This window comes from Palaemon carinicauda, chromosome 24, assembly GCF_036898095.1.
Source record: "Palaemon carinicauda isolate YSFRI2023 chromosome 24, ASM3689809v2, whole genome shotgun sequence".
NCBI lineage: Eukaryota > Metazoa > Arthropoda > Malacostraca > Decapoda > Palaemonidae > Palaemon > Palaemon carinicauda.
Window position 1 is genome coordinate 70,067,927 of NC_090748.1, and position 25,130 is coordinate 70,093,056.

At 42.7% G+C, this 25,130-nt stretch overlaps 1 protein-coding gene across 1 annotated transcript in view; it reads left to right on the forward strand.

Annotated features, from left to right (window-relative positions):
* scf (Calumenin scf) overlaps positions 1–15,790 on the forward strand; it is a 71,408-nt gene extending 55,618 nt beyond the window's left edge. Inside the window, exon 7 of the mRNA XM_068348175.1 lies at positions 14,799–15,790. Within this exon, the coding sequence (XP_068204276.1) occupies positions 14,799–14,987 (189 nt within the window). The 3' untranslated portion in view covers positions 14,988–15,790. The remainder of the gene's footprint in view (positions 1–14,798) is intronic.
* The last annotated feature ends 9,340 nt before the right edge of the window (positions 15,791–25,130 follow it).

Genomic DNA, 25,130 nt, shown 5'->3' on the forward strand with positions numbered 1-25,130 from the left:
GGATCAGCAGCAGCGGCGTATTCCTCTGAGCCTTATGCTCATTCAGGAGAAGGCCAAATCTATCTTTGCGGATGTCAAGGCTAAGGCTGGGGAAAGCGCTGCCGAAGAAACGTTTTCTGCCAGCCACGGGTGGTTTTCCCGTTTCAAGAAGAGGGCTAATCTCCACCATGTGACCGTGTCCGGAGAGGCAGCATCTGCGGACAAAGAGGCTGCCGAGCGATTCCCCCAAGTGTTGAAGGAGATCATTGAGGAGGGTGGCTATTCGGCTAAGCAGGTCTTCAATGTCGACGAAACGGGTCTTTTTTGGAAGAAAATGCCAGAGAAGACCTACATTAGCCGTGAGAAGACGATGCCCGGATTTAAAGCGGCTAAAGACCGCCTAACCTTAATGCTTGGGGCGAATGCTGAAGGGAGCTACAAGCTGAAGCCGCTGCTAGTTTACCGGGCAGCTAACCCTCGAGCCCTGAAGAACGTGACGAAAAGCTCTCTCCCCGTTATATGGATGTCAAACATGAAGGCATGGGTGACACTCGCTGTATTTGAGGACTGGTTCTTCCACCATTTCATCCCAGAAGTGAAGTTGTATTGCCGGGAAAATGGAATTCCATTCAAGATCCTGCTGGTGCTGGACAATGCCCCTGGCCACCCCCCGCACTTGGATGATTTTCATCCTGATGTCAAAGTTGTGTACCTGCCGCCAAATACAACTTCACTTCTGCAGCCGATGGACCAGGGCGTTATCGCCAATTTCAAGAAATATTACACCCGACGGACGTACAGGATGGCCTTGAAAGCAGTGGATTCTGACCCCGAGATGACCTTACGGAGCTACTGGAAGTCGTATAACATCTTTAACTGTGTAAAAAACATTGATGCATCATGGCGTGAGGTTACCGAGGTCAACCTCAACGCCGTGTGGAGGCCTCTATGCCCTCAGTTTGTCAACGACTTCCGTGGCTTTGATCAGGAGAGCATCAATAAAGAAATTCTCAGCACTCTTGTCGGCCTAAGTGACAAACTCGAGCTTGACCTGCAGGAGGAGGACTTCGAGGAATTGCTTGAGTCCCATGGGGAGGAAATGAGTAACCAAGACCTCATGGAGTTGGAGGCTCAGCAACGTGTCGAGGAGGAGGAGGAGGAAGAAACGCCTGTCCCCATGAAGAAATTCGAGACGAAACTCTTGGCCGAGGGGTTTTCGCTCATAGATAAAGCCATCGCACTCTTCGAGCAGCAAGACCCAAATATTGAACGTTGCACAAAGGTTGCAAATCAATTGAATGATGCCATACAGTGCTACCGCATCATTTATGATGAAAAAAAGAAGAAAATTGTGCAGTCGTCGTTAGATCGCTTCTTTCGGCCAGTTTCTAGTAAATCCTCCAAGGAAGATACTCATCAACCCTCATCTTCTTCTCCTCGACCCTCAACTTCTTCCTACATTGAAGTTACGGAGGAGGAAGTAACTTTTGAAGCCCATTCCAGCGATGACGATGACCCTCTCATGATATAAAATCCTCCTCTGCCCCCTCCTCCTCCTCCATCATCTCCTTAAGCATCGAGTACATCTTCCAAAAGTAAGTTAAACTTCATTTTATTTATCTTATTACGTACATGTACATACTGTGTGTGTGTCTCTCTCTCTCTCTCTCTCTCTCTCTCTCTCTCTCTCTCTCTCTCTCTCTCTCTCTCTAACATACGTAGTACAGTACTGTACGTATTCTCTCCATTTTATTAAATGTTTTTTTCAGTACAAACCAATACAGGTTACTTATACAAGCCTTAAACATACTTAAACATACTTATATAAACCTTCAATATACTTATACAGTACTGTATATGCCTTAAACATAAATTATAATACAAAATATAGCACTGAAGCAACTTACGAACAGTTTGAACTTACGAACGATCGTTCGGAACGTAACTCGTTCGTAAGTAGGGGAGCGTCTGTACATAGTGTTCCTTCAGTAATGGTTCTGAATGTTCACTGTACCTTACACAGTCAAGTTCCTCCCATATGGAATTCTTGAAGCACTTTACTCCTTCTACAGCTTGACCTTTGTGCATTAGTGCATACCGAGTCGTTCTGTATGACATCTAGATTTTGGGGCAGAAGACCGAGTTTGGTAGCTGGATCCTCTCAATTAAAAAAGCGCTCTTAAACAATATCTTTTTAATTTGGGATATAATGTTTTATATTGTAGATGCTCTTAAATTTTATTTTGATTGGTGGTGTACTAGCTCACCTGGTTGGATGCATGACAAGATCAATCCAGTACCTATTGCATTTTGGATTGCTATTAAGCTCGGCCACTAGTCATCACGGGTTTACAGTACAGTACCATATTGTTGTAATTTCTAGCATTCATATTTTTAGTACCTTTACAAGTCTGGGTGTAAAAAGGAGGTAAATATATTGGATTCTCTGTATTTAATTAAAAACTACACTTAATAATAAAAAGGTTAACTCAAATAAATCAACACTGTATCCCTTTGGAAGTGCCATTACATCCTTCGGGAGATGCCGTTGAATAGGTGTCTATCCCTTAGGAAGAGTCCTTACATATCCTATGCCTCTCAGCCACAAACCTCAACATGTGTACAGCACTAAGAAATCAGTTATAAACAAGATCAGTGTTAGGACCTAGCTTGTTATTCTGTGGTGCGGTATGGGGAAGCTGCGAGCTCGGACACAAAAGCGGCTGAAGCCTTTGTTAAGAAATTCAATGAGTTGACTCTCCAGGTAGGCTACATTCCCAAACAAGTCTTCAACTGTGACAAAACTGGGCTCTTTTGAAAAAAAAAATGCCTTGTCAGACCTACAGTATATCATGGCGGAAGAGAAGAAGCTGCTCGGGCATAAGCTTGTGAAGGACAGGCTTACCCTTGCGCTCTTTCAATGCCATTGGGGATTGTAAGGTTAAGCTCTTACTGATGTATCATTCAGAGAGTCCTCGAGCCTTCAAGTCCCACAAAGTGCTAAAGGAGAAACTTCCGGTAATGTGGAGGGCTAATACGAAAGACTGGGTAAATCTCTGTTTTGGTCTAACTGTTAAAAATTATCTGGAATAGAACCATCTCCCTCTCTCAAGCTTAGCAGGAGGTTTCGAAGCTCACCTGGAACTCTTTATAAAAGAAGCTGTGGCCTGGTGCTGTCTCCGAACAAGACTTTGTAGGATTCAACATAGGCCCAGCTGAAGGCGAAGCCGACACCAATGACAATCCTGAACTAGTTCCGCAACCTGAGTATCCACCACTGGAATTCATGAGGGGAATCCCACTAGTCTCCACCTCTGGACCTCATCAGGGGAGTCTCACCAGTCTTCACCTCTGAACCTCATCAGGGGAATCCCTCCAAAGTATCCACCTCTGAACCTCATCAAGGGATTCCCACCAGAGTATCCCCCTCTAAGTCTCATCAGGGAAGTCCCACTAGTCTCCACCTCTGAACCTCATCGGGGGAAACCCACCAAAGTATCCACATCTGAACCTCATCAAGAGACTCCCATCAGTCTCCATCTCTGAAACTGATCAGGGGCGTCCTCCCGCAGTCTTCACCTGTGAACCTCATCAGGGGTGTCCCATCAGTCTCCACCTCTCAACTTCATCAGGGGAGTGCCACTAGTCTTCACCCCTGATCCTCATCAGGGGAGTCCCACCAAAGTATCCTCCTCTGAACCTCATCAATGGAATCCTCTCACCAGTCTCCGCCTCTGAACTTCATCAGGGAAGTCCCACTAGTCACCACCTCAGGACTTCATCAGGGGAGTCTGACTAGTCTCCACATCTGAACCTCATCAGGGGACTCCCCCCAGTCTTCATCTCTAAACCTCATCAGGGGAGTCCCACCAGTCTCCACCTCTGAACCCCAGCAGGGGAGTCCCACTAGTCTCCATCCCTGAACCTCACCAGGGGACTCCCCCCAGTCTTCATCTCTAAGCCTCATCAGGGGAGTCCCCCCAAACTTCACCTCTGAACCTCGTCAAGGGAATCCCTCCAGTCTTCACCTCTAAACCTCATCACAGGAGTCCCACCAGTTTCCACCTCTGAACCTCATCACAGGAGTCCTCCCACCAGTCTTCACCTATGAACCTCATCAGGGGAGTCCCTCCAGTCTTCACCTCTGAACCTCATCACAGGAGTCCCACCAGTTTCCACCTCTGAACCTCATCACAGGAGTCCTCCCACCAGTCTTCACCTATGAACCTCATCAGGGGAGTCCCACAAGAGTATCCAACTCTAAACATCATCAGTGGAGTCCCACTAGTCTCCATCACTGAACCTCATCAGGGGAATCTCACCAGTCTCCACCTCTGAACCCCATCAGGGGAGTCTCACCAGTCTCCACCTCTGAACCCCATCAGGGGAGTCCAACCAAAGTATCTACCTCTGAACCTTATCAGGGGAGTTCTCCCACCGAAGTCTTGACCTCTTAACCTTATCAGGGGAGTCCCACTAGTCTCCACCACTGAACCTCATCAGGAGAGTCCCACTAGTGTCCATCTCTGAACCTCATCAGGGGAGTCCCACTAGTCTCCATCTCTGAACCTCATCAGGGGAGTGCCACTAGTCTCCATCTCTGAACCTCATCAGGGGAGTCTCAATAGTCTCCATCTCTGAACCTCATCAGGGGAGTCCCAATAGTCTCCACCTCTCAGCCTCACCAGGGGAGTCCCACTAGTCTCCAACTCTGAACCTCATGAGGGGAGTCCCAATTGTCTCCATCTCTGAACCTCATCAGGGGAGTCTCAATGGTCTCCAACTCTGAACCTCATCAGGGGAGTCCCAATAGTCTCCACCTCTCAACCTCACCAGGGGAGTCCCACTAGTCTTCAGCTCTGACCCTCATTAGGGGAGTCTCAATAGTCTCCATCTCTGAACCTCATCAGGGGAGTCCCAGTAGTCTTCAGCTCTGACCCTCATTAGGGGAGTCTCAATAGTCTCCATCTCTGAACCTCATTAGGGGAGTCCCAATAGTCTCCACCTCTCAACCTCACCAGGGGAATCCCATTAGTCTCCACCTCTGAACCTCATCAGGGGAGTCCCAACAGTCTCCATCTCTGAACCTCATCACAATAGTCCCACCAGTCTCAACCTCTGAACTTCATCAGAGGAGTCCTCCCACCAGTCTTCACCTCTGAACCCCATCAGGGAAGTTCCACCAATCTCCACCTCTGAACCCCATCAGGGGAGTCCCACAAGAGAATCTAATTCTAAACATCATCAGTGGAGTCCCACTAGTCTCCACCACTGAACCTCATCAGGGGAATCTCACCAGTCTCCACCTTTGAACCCCATCAGGGGAGTCCCACCAAAGTATCTACCTCTGAACCTTATCAGGGGAGTTCTCCCACCAGTCTTCACCTCTGAACCTCATCAGGGGAGTCCCACCAGTCTCCATGTTTGAACCCCATCATGAGAGTCCCACAAGATTATCCAACTCTAAACATCATCAGTGGAGTCCCACTAGTCTCCACCTCTGAACCTCTTCAGGGGAGTCTCACCAGTCTACACCTCTGAACCCCATCAGTGGAGTCCCACTAGTCTCCACCACTGAACCTAATCAGGGGAGTCTCACCAGTCTACACCTCTGAACCCCATCAGTGGAGTCCCACTAGTCTCCACCACTGAACCTCATCAGGGGAGTCTCACCAGTCTACACCTCTGAACCCCATCAGTGGAGTCCCACTAGTCTCCACCACTGAACCTCATCAGGGGAGTCTCACCAGTCTACACCTCTGAACCCCATCAGTGGATTCCCACTAGTCTCCACCATTGAACCTCATCAGGGGAGTCTCACCAGTTTCCACCTCTGAACCCCATCAGGGGATTCCAACCAAAGTATCTACCTCTGAACCTTAGCAGGGGAGTCCTCCCACTAGTCTTCACCTCTGAACCTCATCAGGGGAGTCTCACCAATCTCCACCACTGAACCTCATCAGGGAAGTCTCACCAGTCTCCACCTCTGAACCCCATCAGTGGAGTCCCACTAGTCTCCACCACTGAACCTCATCAGGGGAGTCTCACCAGTCTCTACCTCTGAACCCCATCAGGGGATTCCCACCAAAGTATCCACTTCTCAACCTCATCAGGGGAGTCCCACCAAAGTCTTCACCTCTGAACCTCATCAGGGGAGTCCCACTAGCCTCCACCTCTGAACCTCATCAGGGGAGTCCCACTAGTCTTCAGCTCTGACCCTCATTAGGGGAGTCTCAATAGTCTCCACCTCTGAACTTCATCAGGGGAGTCCCACTAGTCGCCCCTGCTGAACCTCATCAAGGGAGTCCTACTAGTCTCCACCTCTCAACCTCACCTGGGGAGTCCCACTAGTGTCCATCTCTGAACCTCATCAGGGGAGTCCCACTAGTCTCCATCTCTGAACCTCATCAGGGGAGTCCCACTAGTCTTCACCTCTGAACTTCATCAGGGGAGTCCCACTAGTCTTCAGCTCTGACCCTCATTAGGGGAGTTTCAATAGTCTCCATCTCTGAACCTCATCAGCAGAGTCCCAATAGTCTCCACCTCTCAACCTCACCAAGGAAGTCCCACTAGTCTCCATCTCTGAACCTCATCAGGGGAGTGCCACTAGTCTCCATCTCTGAACCTCATCAGGGGAGTCCAAATAGTCTCCACCTCTCAACCTCACCAGGGGAGTCCCACTAGTCTTCAGCTCTGACCCTCATTAGGGGAGTCTCAATAGTCTCCATCTCTGAACCTCATCAGGGGAGTCCCAATAGTCTCCACTTCTCAACCTCACTAGGGGAGTCCCACTAGTCTCCAACACTGAACCTCATCAGGGGAGTCCCAATAGTCTCCATCTCTGAACCTCATCAGGGGAGTCTCAATAGTCTCCAACTCTGAACCTCATCAGCGGAGTCCCAATAGTCTCCACCTCTCAACCTCACCAGGGGAGTCCCACTAGTCTCCAAATCTGAACCTCATCAGGGGAGTCCCACAAGTCTCCATCTCTGAACCTCATCAGGGGAGTCCCACAAGTCTCCATCTCTGAACCTCATCAGGGGAGTGCCACTAGTCTCCATCTCTGAACCTTATCAGGGGAATCCCACTAGCCTCCACCTCTGAACCTCATCAGGGGAGTCCCACTAGTCTTCAGCTCTGACCCTCTTTAGGGGAGTCTCAATAGTCTCCATCTCAGGACCTCATCAGGGGAGTCCCAATAGTCTCCACCTCTGAACCTCATCAGGGGAGTCCCACTAGTCTTCAGCTCTGACGCTCATTAGGGGAGTCTCAATAGTGTCCATCTCTGAACCTCATCAGGGGAGTCCCACTAGTCTCCATCTCTGAACCTCATCAGGGGAGTGCCACTAGTTTCCATCTCTGAACCTCATCAGGGGAGTGCCACTAGTCTCCAACTCTGAACCTCATCAGGGGAGTCCCACTAGTCTCCATCTTTGAACCTCATCAGGGGAGTCCCACTAGTCTCCATCTCTGAACCTCATCAGGGGAGTGCCACTAGTCTCCAACTCTGAACCTCATCAGGGGAGTCCCACTAGTCTTCAGCTCTGACCCTCATTAGGGGAGTCTCAATAGTCTCCATCTCTGAACCTCATCAGGGGCGTCCCAATAGTCTCCACCTCTGAACTTCTTCAGGGGAGTCCCACTAGTCTCCACCTCCAAACCTCATCAGGGGAGTCCCGCTAGTCTCCATCTCTGAACCTCATCAGGGGAGTCCCACTAGTCTCCATTTCTGAACCTCATCAGGGGAGTCCCACTACTCTCCATCTCTGAACCTCATCAGGGGAGTCCCACTAGTCTCCATCTCTGAACCTCATCAGGGGAGTGCCACTAGTCTCCACCTTTTAACCTTGTCAGGGGAGTCATACTAGTCTCCACCTCTGAACCTCATCAGGGGAGTCCCACTAGTCTCCACCTCTGAACTTCATCAGGGGAGTCCCACTAGTCTTCAGGTCTGACCCTCATTAGGGGAGTCTCAATAGTCTCCATCTCTGAACCTCATCAGGGGCGTCCCAATAGTCTCCACCTCTGAACTTCTTCAGGGGAGTCCCACTAGTTGCCCCCTCTGAACCTCACCAGGGGAGTCCCACTAGTCTCCAACTCTGAACCTCATCAGGGGAGTCCCACTAGTCTCCATCTCTGAACCTCACCAGGGGAGTCCCACTAGTCTCCAACTCTGAACCTCATCAGGGGAGTCCCACTAGTCTCCATCTCTGAACCTCATCAGGGGAGTCCCACTAGTCTCCATTTCTGAACCTCATCAGGGGAGTCCTACTAGTCTCCATCTCTGAACCTCATCAGGGGAGTCATACTAGTCTCCACCTCTGAACCTCATCAGGGGAGTCCCACTAGTCTCCACCTTTTAACCTCGTCAGGAGAGTCATACTAGTCTCCACCTCTGAACCTCGTCAGGGGAGTCCCACTAGTCTCCACCTCTGAACCTCGTCAGGGGAGTCTCACTAGTCTCTACCTCTGAACCTCGTCAGGGGAGTCCCACTAGTCTCCACCTCTGAACCTCGTCAGGGGAGTCATACTAGTCTCCACCTCTGAACCTCGTCAGGGGAGTGCCACTAGTCTCCACCTCTGAACCTCGTCAGGGGAGTCTCACTAGTCTCCACCTCTGAACCTCGTCAGGGGAGTGCCACTAGTCTCCACCTCTGAACCTCGTCAGGGGAGTCTCACTAGTCTCCACCTCTGAACCTCGTCAGGGGAGTGCCACTAGTCTCCACCTCTGAACCTCGTCAGGGGAGTCTCACTAGTCTCCACCTCTGAACCTCGTCAGGGGAGTGCCACTAGTCTCCACCTCTGAACCTCGTCAGGGGAGTCTCACTAGTCTCCACCTCTGAACCTCGTCAGGGGAGTGCCACTAGTCTCCACCTCTGAACCTCGTCAGGGGAGTCTCACTAGTCTCCACCTCTGAACCTCGTCAGGGGAGTCCCACTAGTCTCCACCTCTGAACCTCGTCAGGGGAGTCTCACTAGTCTCCACCTCTGAACCTCATCAGGGGAGTCCCACTAGTCTCCACCTCTGAACCTCATCAGGGGAGTGCCACTAGTCTCCACCTCTGAACCTCATCAGGGGAGTCCCACTAGTCTCCACCTCTGAACCTCATCAGGGGAGTGCCACTAGTCTCCACCTCTGAACCTCATCAGGGGAGTCCCACTAGTCTCCACCTCTGAACCTCATCAGGGGAGTCCCACTAGTCTCCACCTCTGAACCTCATCAGGGGAGTCCCACTAGTCTCCACCTCTGAACCTCATCAGGGGAGTCCCACTAGTCTCCACCTCCGAACCCCATCAGGGGAGTCCCACTAGTCTCCACCTCTGAACCTCATCAGGGGAGTCACACTAGTCTCCACCTCCGAACCCCATCAGGGGAGTCCCACTAGTCTCCACCTCTGAACCTCATCAGGGGAGTCACACTAGTCTCCACCTCCGAACCCCATCAGGGGAGTCCCACTAGTCTCCACCTCTGAACCTCATCAGGGGAGTCCCACTAGTCTCCACCTCCGAACCCCATCAGGGGAGTCCCACTAGTCTCCACCTCTGAACCTCATCAGGGGAGTCCCACTAGTCTCCACCTCCGAACCCCATCAGGGGAGTCCCACTAGTCTCCACCTCTGAACCTCATCAGGGGAGTCCCACTAGTCTCCACCTCCGAACCCCATCAGGGGAGTCCCACTAGTCTCCACCTCTGAACCTCATCAGGGGAGTCCCACTAGTCTCCACCTCCGAACCCCATCAGGGGAGTCCCACTAGTCTCCACCTCTGAACCTCATCAGGGGAGTCCCACTAGTCTCCACCTCCGAACCCCATCAGGGGAGTCCCACTAGTCTCCATCTCTGAACCTCATCAGGGGAGTCACACTAGTCTCCACCTCCGAACCCCATCAGGGGAGTCCCACTAGTCTCCACCTCTGAACCTCATCAGGGGAGTCCCACTAGTCTCCACCTCCGAACCCCATCAGGGGAGTCCCACTAGTCTCCACCTCTGAACCTCATCAGGGGAGTCCCACTAGTCTCCACCTCCGAACCCCATCAGGGGAGTCCCACTAGTCTCCACCTCTGAACCTCATCAGGGGAGTCCCACTAGTCTCCACCTCCGAACCCCATCAGGGGAGTCCCACTAGTCTCCACCTCTGAACCTCATCAGGGGAGTCCCACTAGTCTCCACCTCCGAACCCCATCAGGGGAGTCCCACTAGTCTCCATCTCTGAACCTCATCAGGGGAGTCCCACTAGTCTCCATCTCCGAACCCCATCAGGGGAGTCCCACTAGTCTCCATCTCTGAACCTCATCAGGGGAGTCCCACTAGTCTCCATCTCCGAACCCCATCAGGGGAGTCCCACTAGTCTCCACCTCTGAACCTCATCAGGGGAGTCCCACTAGTCTCCACCTCTGAACCTCATCAGGGGAGTCCCACTAGTCTCCACCTCTGAACCTCATCAGGGGAGTCCCACTAGTCTCCATCTCTGAACCTCATCAGGGGAGTCCCACTAGTCTCCACCTCCGAACCCCATCAGGGGAGTCCCACTAGTCTCCATCTCTGAACCTCATCAGGGGAGTCCCACTAGTCTCCACCTCCAAACCCCATCAGGGGAGTCCCACTAGTCTCCACCTCCGAACCTCATCAGGGGAGTCCCACTAGTCTCCACCTCCAAACCTCATCAGGGGAGTCCCACTAGTCTCCACCTCCGAACCCCATCAGGGGAGTCCCACTAGTCTCCACCTCCAAACCTCATCAGGGGAGTCCCACTAGTCTCCACCTCCGAACCCCATCAGGGGAGTCCCACTAGTCTCCACCTCTGAACCTCATCAGGGGAGTCCCACTAGTCTCCACCTCTGAACCTCATCAGGGGAGTCCCACTAGTCTCCACCTCTGAACCTCATCAGGGGAGTCCCACTAGTCTCCACCTCTGAACCTCATCAGGGGAGTCCCACTAGTCTCCACCTCCAAACCCCATCAGGGGAGTCCCACTAGTCTCCACCTCTGAACCTCATAAGGGGAGTCCCACTAGTCTCCACCTCCAAACCTCATCAGGGGAGTCCCACTAGTCTCCACCTCCGAACCTCATCAGGGGAGTCCCACTAGTCTCCACCTCCGAACCTCATCAGGGGAGTCCCACTAGTCTCCACCTCCGAACCCCATCAGGGGAGTCCCACTAGTCTCCACCTTTGAACCCCATCAGGGGAGTCCCACCATAGTATCTACCTCTGAACCTTATCAGGGGAGTCCTCCCACCAGTCTTCACCTCTGATCCTCTTCAAGGGAGTCCCACCAGTCTCCATCACTGAACCTCATATGGGGAGTCCCACCATTTTCCACCTCTGGACCCCATCAGGGGAGTCCTACTAGTCTCCACCTCTGAACCTCATCAGGCGAGTCCCAGTAAGCGCCACCTCTAAACCACATCAGGGGAGTCTTACTAGTCTTCACATCTGAACCTCATCAGTGGAGTCCGACTAGTCTCCATCTTTGAACCTCATCAGGGGAGTCCCACCAGAGTATTCACCTTTGGGCCTCTCCTGGGGAATCCCACCAGTCTCCACCTCTGAACCCCATCAAGGGAGTCCAACCAGTCTCTATCTTTGAACCTAATAAGGAGAGTCCCACCAGAGTATCCACTCTGAACCTCATCAGGGGAGTCCCACTAGTCTCCACTGAACCTCATCAGGGGAGTCCCACCAAAGTCTCCACCTATGAACCTTATCAGGGGAGTCCCACTAGTCTCCACCTCTGAACCTTTTCAGGAGACTTGCCAAGAGTATCCACCTCTGAACCTCATCAGAGGATTCCCACCAGTCTCCACTGAACCTCATCAGGGAGTCCCACCAGTCTCCACCTCTGAACCTCATCAGGGGAGTCCCACCAGTGTCCAACCCTGAACTGCGTTATTATTATTGTTATTATTATAATTATTATTATTCTTACTATTACTTGCTAAGCTACAACCCTAGTTGGAAAAATAGGATGCTATAAGCTCAGGCGCTGCAACAGGGAAAATGGCCCAGTGAGGATAGGAAACAAGGAAAAATAAAATATTTTAAGAATATCAACATCAAAATAAGTATTTCCTATATAAACTATAAAAACTTAATAAAACAAGAGGAAGAGAAATAAGATAGAACAACGTGCCCAAGTGTACCCTCAAGCAAGAGAACCCTAACCCAAGACAGTGGAAGACCATGGTACAGAGGCTATGGCACTACCCAAGACTAGAGAACAATGGTTTGATTTTTGAGTGTCCTCCTAGAGGAGTTGCTTACCATAGCTAAAGAGTCGCTTCTACCCTTACCAAGAGGAAAATGGCCACTGAACAATTACAGTGCAGTAGTTAACTTCTTGGGTGAAGAAGAATTGTGAGGAAATCTCAGTGTTGTCAGGTGTATGAGTACAGAGGAGAATCTGTAAAGAATATGTCAGACTATTCGGTTTATGTGTAGACAAAGGGAAAGTGAATTCTACACAGAGAGAAGGATCCAATGTAGTACTGTCTGGCGGTAGTATCTCAACGGATGGTTGGTGCCCTGGCCAACCCAATAGTCTCTATCTCTGAACTTCAACAGGGGAGTCCTGCCAAAGTATCCACCTCTGGACCTCATGAGGGGAGTTCCACAGGAGTATCCATCTCTGGACCTCATGCGGGGAGGCCCACCAGAGTATCCAACTCTGGATATGTAACTTTCCTCAGGCACGTCAAAAGTTGCTTGAATTGTGTGGTTAGTGAAGTTCTACACTTAAATGCCCTGGAAATGCAAGTAGAATTCTAACTGCAAGCAACGTTAAGAATGTTTTAGTAGGCACTCTTAGTTCTGTTACAACAATACTAGTAGCCTGTATCAACAAGCAAGAGAGCGTGGTCTCATTTCCCGTACCCTCTTTGTAAGTTGACAAAGCAAATGCACATTTTGGCAGGATACCAATGCCATGGAACTGTCAGACAGTTACATTTCTGACAAGAGGAATGTACTAGCAGACAGGCTCAGTTGCAAAGAGCAAGTTGCAAGTTGGAGTGGTCCTTTCATCACTGCATATCGGTGAGGCTTCTTGACCTTCTGGAATTGCCAAGTACCGTCTTGTTCATTGCACGCCAGATTCTTGGGGAGTGTTCAAGGACTCCTCCAGCAATCATGGGATCTCCTGGACATCTTTCATTCCTTTTAGCCTATTTTGCAACCTGATCAATATTAGGCCACAGGTTGCCCCCAGATGGCCACATGCAGAATGATTCCTAATATATCAGTGTCAGTACTTCTAGAAAACTATCTTTTGACTTGTAGGGAAGATGGATATCTTTCTAGAGGTACTTCTGCAGTTGAGGATTCTGAACGACCTGAAATTTGATACCAGTGCCAGCAACTCTTCCTTAAAGTAGCCAGAACCAGGTAAGAGGTGTTGCAATACAATCTGTTTCTGACTTCGTTAGACTTTAGAGCATACACTTGAACCTTTGAGTGGCTCAGCTCAATGTATAGTTCATAAAGTCATTTTTTTGTTCCCATTTAGACTCCTAAGAATTTGCAGTCAGACAGTTGTCGGAGTTTAGAAACACCAAAACTCCATTAGCCTCTTAGAGCTGCCATGGTGGCAACTCTGTAGTTATGTAGCCAGCCCAGCTCCTTTACAGGACAGGAAGTATTTTCTCTATAGTAGTGTATTCCATATAAGTGAGAAGGAAGAGTAAAATGACTGGCTCTTATGCTTCTTTCCTTCCCCTTACATGGGGATGAAGCTTTCATAGCATTACCTGCTGGGTTTGACAGTAATTCTGGTAAGCTACATTTCTGAGCACCATTCCTATTAGACTGGATCTGTAAGCAGTAGTTCTCCCCCATCTTCCCGTTACAAGGGGTAAGTTGGTGGAATTAATACCTTTCCCCTAGCCATCTTTACGTCAGGTATTTCATTCCAAATCGCATCTTACTTTTAAGTAGAAGGTTCCTTTTATTGATGAATTACCATATACCAACCAAGTACTGGCCAGGCCCTATTAGCATGCTCATCTCTATGATGGGCTAATAGGAGGTTGCTGGAATCATTTCCCAATTTTCCTGTATAGTAGGATGAAGGAAACTGGCATTTCAATTGCAGAAAAAGATGCAACCAATTACTGTATGTAAAAGGGGGACTTCTTATATACCAATAAGTGAGTCTTCTTATTGTAAAAGATAAAAGTTTTGTTTAGTATAAAAATGTTGTATTTTTCCAAGCCATACAAATCTGAATCTTTTAAATTTAAACTTCTCACCTCAACCCTCTTCCCTCTAAGTCCTAAGATGAAGGCCAGAAGTGAGGTGTGTCTGATAGGCGGGTGGGCCAAGCACACACCACCTGCCATCATCTACCTCGTTAACAATTTAGCTACTGTTTCAGCTCTGCTGAAGACATTTTGTACTCTAAAAGACTCAAGTTTGTAAAGCTAGAAAAATTGAAACTTTTAGAATTTTGTTTCTATAGAAATGGTAACTTCTTTTGCGTGCGCTATCAAGGAAGTGGTTTTACTTTGCATATTTAGTATCGTTGCTTACTATTATTTATTACTTATTAAAGGAGATACTTGCAGACTTCAAAGAATCTGGAAAGATCATACAGTAAGCACGTATATTGTGATTTCTTTTTACTCAGGTGATACGTAAGATTACTAAATAAGAAGGATTTTCATTGATCATATATTCTAATTGCATATACATATTCCAATGATACAGATACTGTAGTTTGATAGGATTCTCTTTTGGAAGTGACTTGCTGTATGGAAGGGAATATTTTATATGAAGTTGTAGATCTTAAACAATATGAAGTACTGTACCAAACTTTTTGTTACAGGTCAAAGGTTGGATCATACCTCCTGATTACAACCATGCAGAATCAGAAGCCAAGCATCTAATATATGAGGCAGATAGTGATGGTGATAGAAAACTTACAAAAGAGGAAATCTTGAATAAATATGACGTATTCGTAGGTTCTCAAGCAACTGATTTTGGTGAAGCACTTGTTAGACATGATGAATTTTAAGTGCAGTATTTGCAACGTTTTGTACTTTTGAAGCAAATATAGACATTAGTTATAAAATAACTTCTGTTGTACCCATCGGATATTATGTTTATGTAGGCTGTAAGCATATGGAATACATATTATTTACCTAAGTTACCAGTGGTGGCAATCATACAAACAAGATTTGCTTGTTAATTGGTTTCAACGATTAATTGAGGTAAGAAATTTTAACTATCTTTGGCAACTCCTAGTAATTTAGATAGATGTTTCTTTGAGTGGATTATTTTTTCACACAAATTTCACATTAGTAAACTAACACACATGTAGCAAGCCATGCTCTTGAGAATAAAATTTAAAGTTAGTAATTTATTCTTTATATTTTGTTGAAAACCCTTTTTCTTAAGTATAAGGTTTAGTTAAAAGTATTATTAGAGATGAGGTTGGCAGTACAGTAGTGGAGAAAAATGAAGTATCAGAATATCTAGTATGGAAGCTCAAGAGCTGGCAGCTTCTGACAAATGCTAGCTTCAGTTGTCTATCTGTGAATGTAAATTCTGAAAATGGGAGATTATTGTGTGAATATGCATTTCTGTTTGTTATTTCAAACTCCATTTATCGATGCAGGACAGCTCAGAGAGTGTACAAATGAAATTGTGAGTTTTTGAATGCTTGATAGTAGTGTAGCTTAAGTATTTATTTTTTCTGTAATTTTTTATTCATCTTTATTAAGGATAAGTGCCCTTCGGTGGTACGAAAATCTGTATTGTATTATGTGAAGATTTGTATATTTTATAAAAAAAAAAATAAATATGAAGATTCTACAATCTTTTTCTGCATTACATGAGGTGCTTAAAATATAAGAAAGTTTCAGGAGTATACAGATAAAACAAAGGAAATTTATTTTTATAAGTATAATAGTAACTTTCCTTATTTTCTTTGTCAAAGGATTACAACTTTGTCTACTGGATGTAATTTAAATAGAGAGAATTGTCAGAGTTTGAGCCAATGTCTGAGTTAATTGGTGCCTTAGACTAATGTTCCATTACTAACAACATCTTGGTAAATCATTATACAGTGTTACCTTTACTATAATTTTATAAATCTGTATGGCTAAAGTCTCTTGCCTATTAGAAAACAATAGTTTGGAATTAAACTGCTATGAAAGTATCTGAAATCAGCTGATTCTTTCCCCATCAAGAAATTTAATTAGATCCCTTCACAAATATTAGTATATATATCCCACAGAAAACTATAAAATTTCTCCTCCAGTGATTAATCTTGATTCAAAACTTAATGTGAATTTATTGTTACAAGGAGGAGGCTAAGTTCAAAAAAATGGCAACTTGCTCACAATTACACCCAGTTGTTATACTGTAATTTTCTTCTGAAAGTCATCATGAAATAAATAGTATGTAAAGATATACAGAGAGAAAGTGTACTGTTAAAATCAAGCTTGAGAATTAAGTGGGCCTCTTCCCTGGTAGACTAATTTAAAATTTTCCACCTTCGAATCAAGTAAGCTCACTGTATTTTGTTAGTTATTGATAAGTCTCATCAACGATCCTAAGAACAAATATAGTGAGACTTCAGAGACCTCTGAGGAGGAACAAAAATTGTTCGGATAATCCTTTATTGAGTTACCCGAATCATATCAATTAGTGAATAATGTTGGCTGTGCAACTACTCTGGCTGGGCATACATTGGACCTAGTTTTAAGTGATAGAATGAATAACGTTGTATCTGACATAAATGTAGAAGAAAAGTGCACAAACTTATTATAGTCAGACTACCTCTATAGAAACACACAGTGGTGAAGAAAATAAACTTTAGACATAAGTCAAACTTCTCTCCTTGTGTATTTATTGAAGCAGTTACAAAGAAAATAAATGATGCTATCAATATTCCCTGCGATCATGATAACCAACATTTGTTGGGCGCTATGTGTGTTGATTGTCTTATGAGCACTTATAATAGTGTGAGTAAAGTGAGCATGATACCTTGTGTCCACGGATGGAAAAGACTATAATTGTTAAAGACTGATCTCTTTGGTTTGATGGGGAGACTTTAGAGAAAAAAAATGAGGTTAAAAAGAGTAAAGAAATAAAGTGGAATTGGTTAAAAACTGAAAGTACATGTGTAGAATCCAAAACTGTAATGTGCCAATATAGTTTACTAGCAAATAATTTTCTAGAATTCTTTTAAAACAGAATAGAAAATATAATTAGGTCATTTACAAATATTCAACATCAGATTATTGCTACGTGATAGACAGTTTAAATTAACAAGATTCAAGAATATACTGTAACATAAGACAATGTCACCAGGATTATCAAGAGAGCAAAGAAAACAAACTGTGCAATCAATCCAATGCCAATACGGTATATGAAGTAACTGGAGAAAGAACATTTTCTAGCCTTGCCAACATAATCATAAGAATAGCAAATACTGTACAAGCATTGATGAGTGTAAGTTTCCAGAATCTGAGAAAATGGCAATAGTTACACCGGTTCTGAAAAATGTTCTAGATTATCAGGAATTAAGCTTTTATAGATCTTTTTTTAATCTATCCTCTATTTCAAAACTGTTGGAATAGGTAATTCTTGAACAACTACAGTAATTAGTCTCTTGGAAGAAATTTAAGCCTTACCAGACAAAAAGACTACAGTACAGTACTTGGCTGACAGTAGTTACTGTGTGCAAATTGGAAACTCTTATTCATCATATGAACCTTTAAATCAGTGTTGGGGAACCGACAGCCTGAGGGCCGGATTCGGTCCCTGAGGTCTTTCCATCAGGCCCTTGAGTCATATACAGGTAAATCTTCTGGTCTGTCTTGCAAGTCAATATATACAAGTAGCAAAATTCGAAGAATGTCTAAATAAAATGGTCAAGTTATTGTGGCATAGCCCCATTAAACATATAATATGAAAATTCAAGAGCTATGTATGATTATATTTAGAGGGTTAATAATTCATATTCAGCTACAACGGCAAATAGACATAAGTTTTGTGTACCTGTACGTTTCCCGCCAGAGGGTGTGTGAATAAGAGGCTAATCTACAGAATATACGCGTTCGGGTCAGGTTACTTTGTATTGCAGGCGGAGTTGCAGATCACATTCAATTTAGACTACACTATAGTTACTGTTGAGCACTGCAAACTGCACATTTTTTGTGCATACATTGGAAAGGTATATCATACAAAAAATGGCAATTGTAAAAAAAAGTACAGGGGAAACCAGTGTCTCTCATCTGTAGAGAGGCATTGGCTATTTTGAAAAAAGCCAATGTGGGACAACACTGTAATTCAAAGCACGCTAAAGTACTGGAGTTACAAGGGCAATTACGTGTAGATGAAATAAATGCTCTTAAGAGGGGTTTGGAATCCCAACAAGCCCCTTTCTCAAGAAGATGTTGTGATAAAGATAAAGTTGTTCAGACTAGTTTTGTTGTAAGTGAGCTAATTTCAAAGAAGTTGGAACCTCCTGTAGAAGGAGAATTTGTAAAGGAGTGCATGGTTGCTGCTGCAGAATGGCATATACCAGAAAAGGCTAAATTGTTTAAGAGTGTTAGTTTGTCACACACAACTGTTTCTGATAAGATTGGTGGTGTGGCTAAAGACATTAGAAAAAAAACTAACAGACTATGAAAGAGATTTCCTATTTGCAGTATCTCATTGGCTTGTGATGAAACAACAGACATAACAAATACTGCTCAGCTGGCTATTTTCATTCGTGGTGTAACTGTTGAATTTTAGACAAGAGAGGAGTTGCTTTCTTTGGAACCTATGCATGGTTTTACAACTGGCAAATGAACAGATTTGGGCTAATACTTGAAAAGCTCAGTGGCCTAGTTACTGATTGACCTCCAGCCATGGTTGGCTCAAAGAAGGGGTTAGTACCGTATGTTAAAAGTGAACGGGGTCGTGTTGGTATTGACCTTAATAATTTAATTGTATGTCACTGCATTATACATCAGCAGAGTTTGTTTGCAGAGTCACTGTGGCTTAACAGGGTTATGTCAGTAGCAGTATCTTCCATTGATTTTATCAAAAACAAAGGATAAACAGCCGACAGTTTAAAGAACTACTGAATGACCTTGAGAGTGAGTATAGTGACCTTGTCTATTATTGTGAAGTTTGTTGGCTAAATCGTGGAAACATGCTCATGGAATTTTACACACTTTGGGAGGAAATAAAGCTATTCATGGAGATTAAGGGAAGACCTGTTATGGAGCTCAGTGATGATAAGTGACTGTGTGATCTCGCATTCATGGTTGACATTACAAAGTATCTCTGAGAACTAAATATTAGTCTTCAAGGGCTAAATCAGATTCTCAGTTCACTGCTTTCAAGTGTGAAATTATTTGAAGTCAAATTGAAACTGTGGGAAATGCAACTTGGAAAGAATAACACAGTACAGTACACTTCCCTACCTTGCACGCAGAAAATCCTTGTTCAACATCCGAGTATGCTGATGAATGTGTAAAATTAATTGGGCTTTTGGTGAAGGGTTCAGGGACGTTAAAAGTAAACAAGAGTTAAACATCTTTGCTACCCCCATTTTATGTGGTCCCACCAGGTATCCCGTCTAACCTACAACTTCACTTAATTCAACTGCAAAGTGATGATGAATTGAAAGCTAGGTATAACAATCTCTTGCTTATAGACTTCTATGGACGGTATATAAAGGCAGAAACTTTTCCATCTTTGAGGAACCATGCTCTGAAATATGAATCGATATTTGGAACCACATATTGTTTTGAACAATTCTTTTCAAAGCTTACTAAAACAAAGAATTATTTGCGTTCAAGTCTTGCTGATACAAATCTTAGAAACTAGCCATGAGTTGCAACATCATCACTACCACCTGACATCACCCATCTCGCCAAAGAGAAGGAGTTTCAGTCATCACATTAATCAGGTGAGTTCCATTTGTTAACATTCTTGGGTCATCAAATCAGAAGAAATGTGAAGATATTTGATAGATATTAAATAGAGGGGTACTTCAGGGTAGTCTACTGGGCCCAATCTTATTCTATCAAGGCCTATACTACTGGTATGTCAAAATAACTACATAGGCATGGAGTGAAGTTCAAACTATTTGCAGATGATACACAATTTTACTTCATAAATGATAGAGACGACACAACTGAAACTCTAAAATTTAATCCTTGCCAGTGTTAGGAAATGGATGACAATCAAACAACTAAAATTAAATGAAAATAAAACTGAGTTTATGGTGTTTGGAAATAAAAACAGCCAAAGAAACTTATGGGATATTTAAATAAACATATATAAAAACTCTGCCCCGATACCTAGTAAAGTTCGTGATCTAGGCATATCTCTTGACTGTAACTTGTCTTTCAATGCCCAAATAAGTAGTGTAGAAAAAAACTGCTGGATATCATCTTAGAAACATTGCTTTAATAAAAGAAAAAAAGTACCCAGATGAACATTCTGTAAAGAAACTTGTGATAAACTGTTAATACCAGGATTGACAACTGTAACTCCATCAACCACAATTTACTAAAAGTGCAACTTAAGAAACTGCTAAACATAATAAACAGAGGACCAAGACTCATAAAAGGTGTCCCACCCCCAAGAAATGGTCACTCCTACACATTGAATTACACTGGCTGCCTATTAAAGCAAGAATTGAATTTTATATATGTACAACAAACCATCAAGTTATAAGAACCGGACGTCCAAAATATTTAAGAGAATTGCTACATTGTGCAGCCAAAAAATCGTGTTGACACGAGTATAGTTACAGATGCTTTCAAATTATTGCAACCTAGATATGTCTACTGTAGGCTCTAGAGCCTTCAAATATGCAGCCCCAATACTAAACAAAGACATGTCTACAGTAGGCTGTAGAGCATCAGATATGCAGTCCCAAGACTATACAATAAGCTCCCACTAGATATATGAAAGACTGAAGATATTAAGGCTTTCAAGAGGAAACTGAAGGCTCTTGTTCTCCAAGTGCTTCGGTAGTGCGGATTTAACAACAAACGAGCAATATGAGGTGTGAAATGCTGAATGCCTAAGAATGCATATCATAAAATGACTGAAGGTCCTGTAGAGAGAAGGTTTCCCCTGCTGTATAGGACCAGAAAAGCAGCCCTTGAAGTAAAGTTAAAGTACAGTTTCTCTTTCTTTGCAGATCATTCTAAGCCACTTTTCTTCAAATGTGGATTTTCTTGTAGAAACTTTTTTTTTTTTTAATCGGAGACTGTCAGGGTAGAAAAGATCAAACTGAGTTTTCCTTTTTTTTTAGTGAAGTCAATGTTAAAACTCAAAATTGATATTTTACCATTGGGATGTAGTTTTCTTTTCTCTGTTTTTAATTTTTGCCTGAATTAACATCTGATCCAAACCTCCATGTATCCCTTACCTTTGGGGTTTTCTAAGACTTTTCCTTTGGTTTTTGAATGGTCGCCTTTTAATTGTTATCTTATATATAAAGAAAGGCTGGTAATTCAAGTTTCTGTTTAAAGCTTTTGAGCACTACATTTCTCAGTAATATAATTTCCTTGTAATTATGATTTTCCCAGCAAGATTACTATGAATCAACATTTTGTAGTTATAGTCAATGTTTTTTTTTTTTTTTTTTTTTTTTTTTTTTTTTTTTTTTTTTTTTTTTTTTTTTTTTTTTTTTTTTTTTTACCAGTAGACTTGCAATCTCGTTGCATTTCATGCAGACTGTCCTTTATCATTGTTGTTTTTTCAATTACTACCAAGGTAACAGAAATGTTTTACCACCTGAGATTTAGCCTACTTATCCACCACAACAAAGGTCTCTTTTCCTTCTTGGCTATTTGCTCTGATAATATTAGAACACTCAAAATCCCCATCTCCATTTACATTTTGCAATTATGAGCATCACATCTCATGTGATGTAATTTGTTACATATACAGTAGTACGGCATCTACATGGCTATTATCCCAAGTACTTTTTTCCTATCATTATTAAGCTTGCATTTATTTTCAGTCCTCTTTTCACAATTTGCACATTTTTACTTTAAAACCTTTCTACAACTTCATCAGATTCTGCAGCTAAAACTAGGTTTTCATTATTGTAACTCTCAGGAACCTTTTGTTCTGCATTCCATCCTCACTTTTTCTATTTACTTTAAAGTACATTACTGTAAAACTAAGTGAAGGACATCTATCTGCATTGGTGAATCCTTAATGGACACTAGTATTTACCTCAAATTCTTATTATGTGCTTACCTCTGTCTTTCCTCAAGATCCTCTGTTATGGCAACATCACCAGCTCATCAAGTCTTTTTGGTATCCTTTGTTTTTTAATGCATATCTGATTACTTGTTCGGTAAATGCACCACGTTAAATATTATTCTAAGATCCAGAAATATGTGGTGTCTACCTTTTGACTTTATACTTTACTTATGGGCTCCTGTTTATAATGACTGAGTCTTTTTATTCCCTGCCTCAAAGCTAAATTGACAAGTATTGATTTATTCTTTAAAAAGTTAAAATTTTTCTATCACCTTTAATGTTTTTGTAATCTTATTATTCTACTTTTCACACTACTGCATCCCATTTTCCTTTGTACATTATTCCTGTAAATTCTAATACTTTCTTCTTACTCCTCTGATACCACCCTTTAATTAACTAGCTTCGTGCTTCAGTAAACAGTCGAAATATAACTCGGCCCGACATAATTTCTCTAAACTAGATTAACTAGACTTCTCATGTTTTTGACAATAGAACATACATATAAAGGAATGTGATGAATGACATGCCTTTTCTCCCTAAAAATTCAAATAACTGATAGGTTCAATTCAGATAAAATGTGCACTTTACTGAAATGTCAAGCTGGGCGACTAGTGCAAGGTACGATCACAATGAGCTGACAACCTTCAAAACACTAGGATTATAACATTTATATAGATATAAGCCCTAGGATTGCCTTTACTTGATATAGTTTCATCTCTCCCTGAGATGTAGTTTAAGTCATTGGAAAATACCTAGATGAAACTTGATAATCTTTTAATGACAATAAATCTCATGTAAAATGGGATGTAATTGTGACAATAAATCTCATGTAAAACGGGATGTAATTGTGACAATAAATCTCATGTAAAATGGGATGTAATTGTGACAATAAATCTCATGTAAAACGGGATGTAATTGTGACAATAAATCTCATGTAAAATGGGATGTAATTGTGACAATAAATCTCATGTAAAACGGGATGTAATTGTGACAATAGATCTCATGTAAAACGGGATGTAATTGTAAACATAAGTATCGAGTTTTAACCCAACATTGATTTATTATCACTCCCTCCTTTGTTAAGACGTTATAAAGAGTCTGCTCTCCTTTTTTAAGGATTCACTGACATATTCATGTATCGACTGTTGACCAATTGGTACCAATTTCAATCATTAATTTCGGAAGTTCGCTTAATTGCGGCAAAAAAAAAGAAAAAAAAAAAGTTTTCAGGGACAGATGACCATCCATTCCCGCAGGTCGAAAGGAGAGTCCCTCTCATTCCTCTCCCCCACCCTGATACTTGTTCTTTTTAAAAACAAGGAAAATTATCTTTTAGATCTCTTATGCAACTAAAAAATGAGGCGAGTTTAACAGACTATCTAATGTTATCATTTTAGGGTATCTAAAAAGCTTTCTTTTAAAAGTGAGAATTATAAGATTACCAGATATTTGATGTAAACTAGGGTTTTCTTATTCTTAATCTAAGATATCACACTGTATACAGAAAACAAGGAACCATTTAAACCTATATTTAAACAATTGATTTTCATAACTTTCATTACTTTCAAATAGAGAGAATATCAGCTTTGTTTTTTTATTAATAATACTGTGTCTTTTATCAGGCATTTTATATTATCAAATGTTACATAAGCATATTTTTAATTGGTAATGACACAACACAACGAGTAAGTTTACACCTAACAGCTGTGCCATCGGCCCTTCTCTTAATCCTACATCCCTCAACCATTGAAATTTTGGGTTTAAAAGACAATAGTTCTCTTCAAGATCTCTAATGCTAATGAAATAGAAATGTTGAATATTTATAAGACTATCATTGAAAGAAAGAAAACATCAGAAATCTTATGAAATTCTAACCACATTATTTTTCAATTGAAATTATATACTCTATTTAAAAAGAAAACTATTTTCACTTATGACAAACAAAGAACAATTAAATTCCACTACTTACCCTTTTTTAGGGAGACTTTCGGGATTAAAGTGCTATGTAGGTTTCCAAGGACTTTCCATTTAAAGAAATATTGTTCCCCTGTTCTAGGGATAGTGTATCAACATGCAAAGCACCGACTCGGTGTGTATAGGGGAGACCTGCAAACTCAGGCTCATTTGAACTTGACTCACCAATTCAGAAGCAGAATGTCATCTGTTATGAGAAACGTCATATGTAGTGCTCCATAAAAAAAAAAAAAAAAACATCGTTTCAGTTTTCACCAGCGTACCTACTTACTCTGGATTAGCAAAAATCAGAAACAGTGAGCCAAACGACAATATTGAATATTCAAAAAAAAAAAGAAAAAAAAACTGAAAAAAAGGTTTATTGATTAGAATGTTAAAAAAAAATTGATAAAAAATTTGTTATGACTTTACCCCCTGATGTTCATATTGCTTCATCTCTAGAAGGTCAATTTATCAACATTTATCCGTAAAATCTAGATAATTTCTCTTTATCTTTCCTTTCAATAGACAAATGCCTTTTGTAAAGTGATGAAAGAAACTAGCGGTTAATGACAAGAAGCGAAGTAGTGATGCGCCAGAGTCTCTGTTATTTCAGTCTCAAAGTTGAAAGTAATTTCAATACTATTGACATCACAAGTTAGTGGGAAGAAGGGTGAACCTGTGATGAACATCAGGTAGCTATAAAGATATATATATATATATATATATATATATATATATATATATATATATATATATATATATATATATATATATATATATATATATATATATATATATATATATATATATATATATATTAGAATTCCATTTATTTCTATGAAATTCCCCAGATGTTCATATTGCTGATTCCCACACTGATGGAAGTGGGATGCCAGTAGAGGAAAGTGATGGCACATTCATAAAATAGAAATAGTAGAATATGAAATAATTAAAATTCTAGACAACT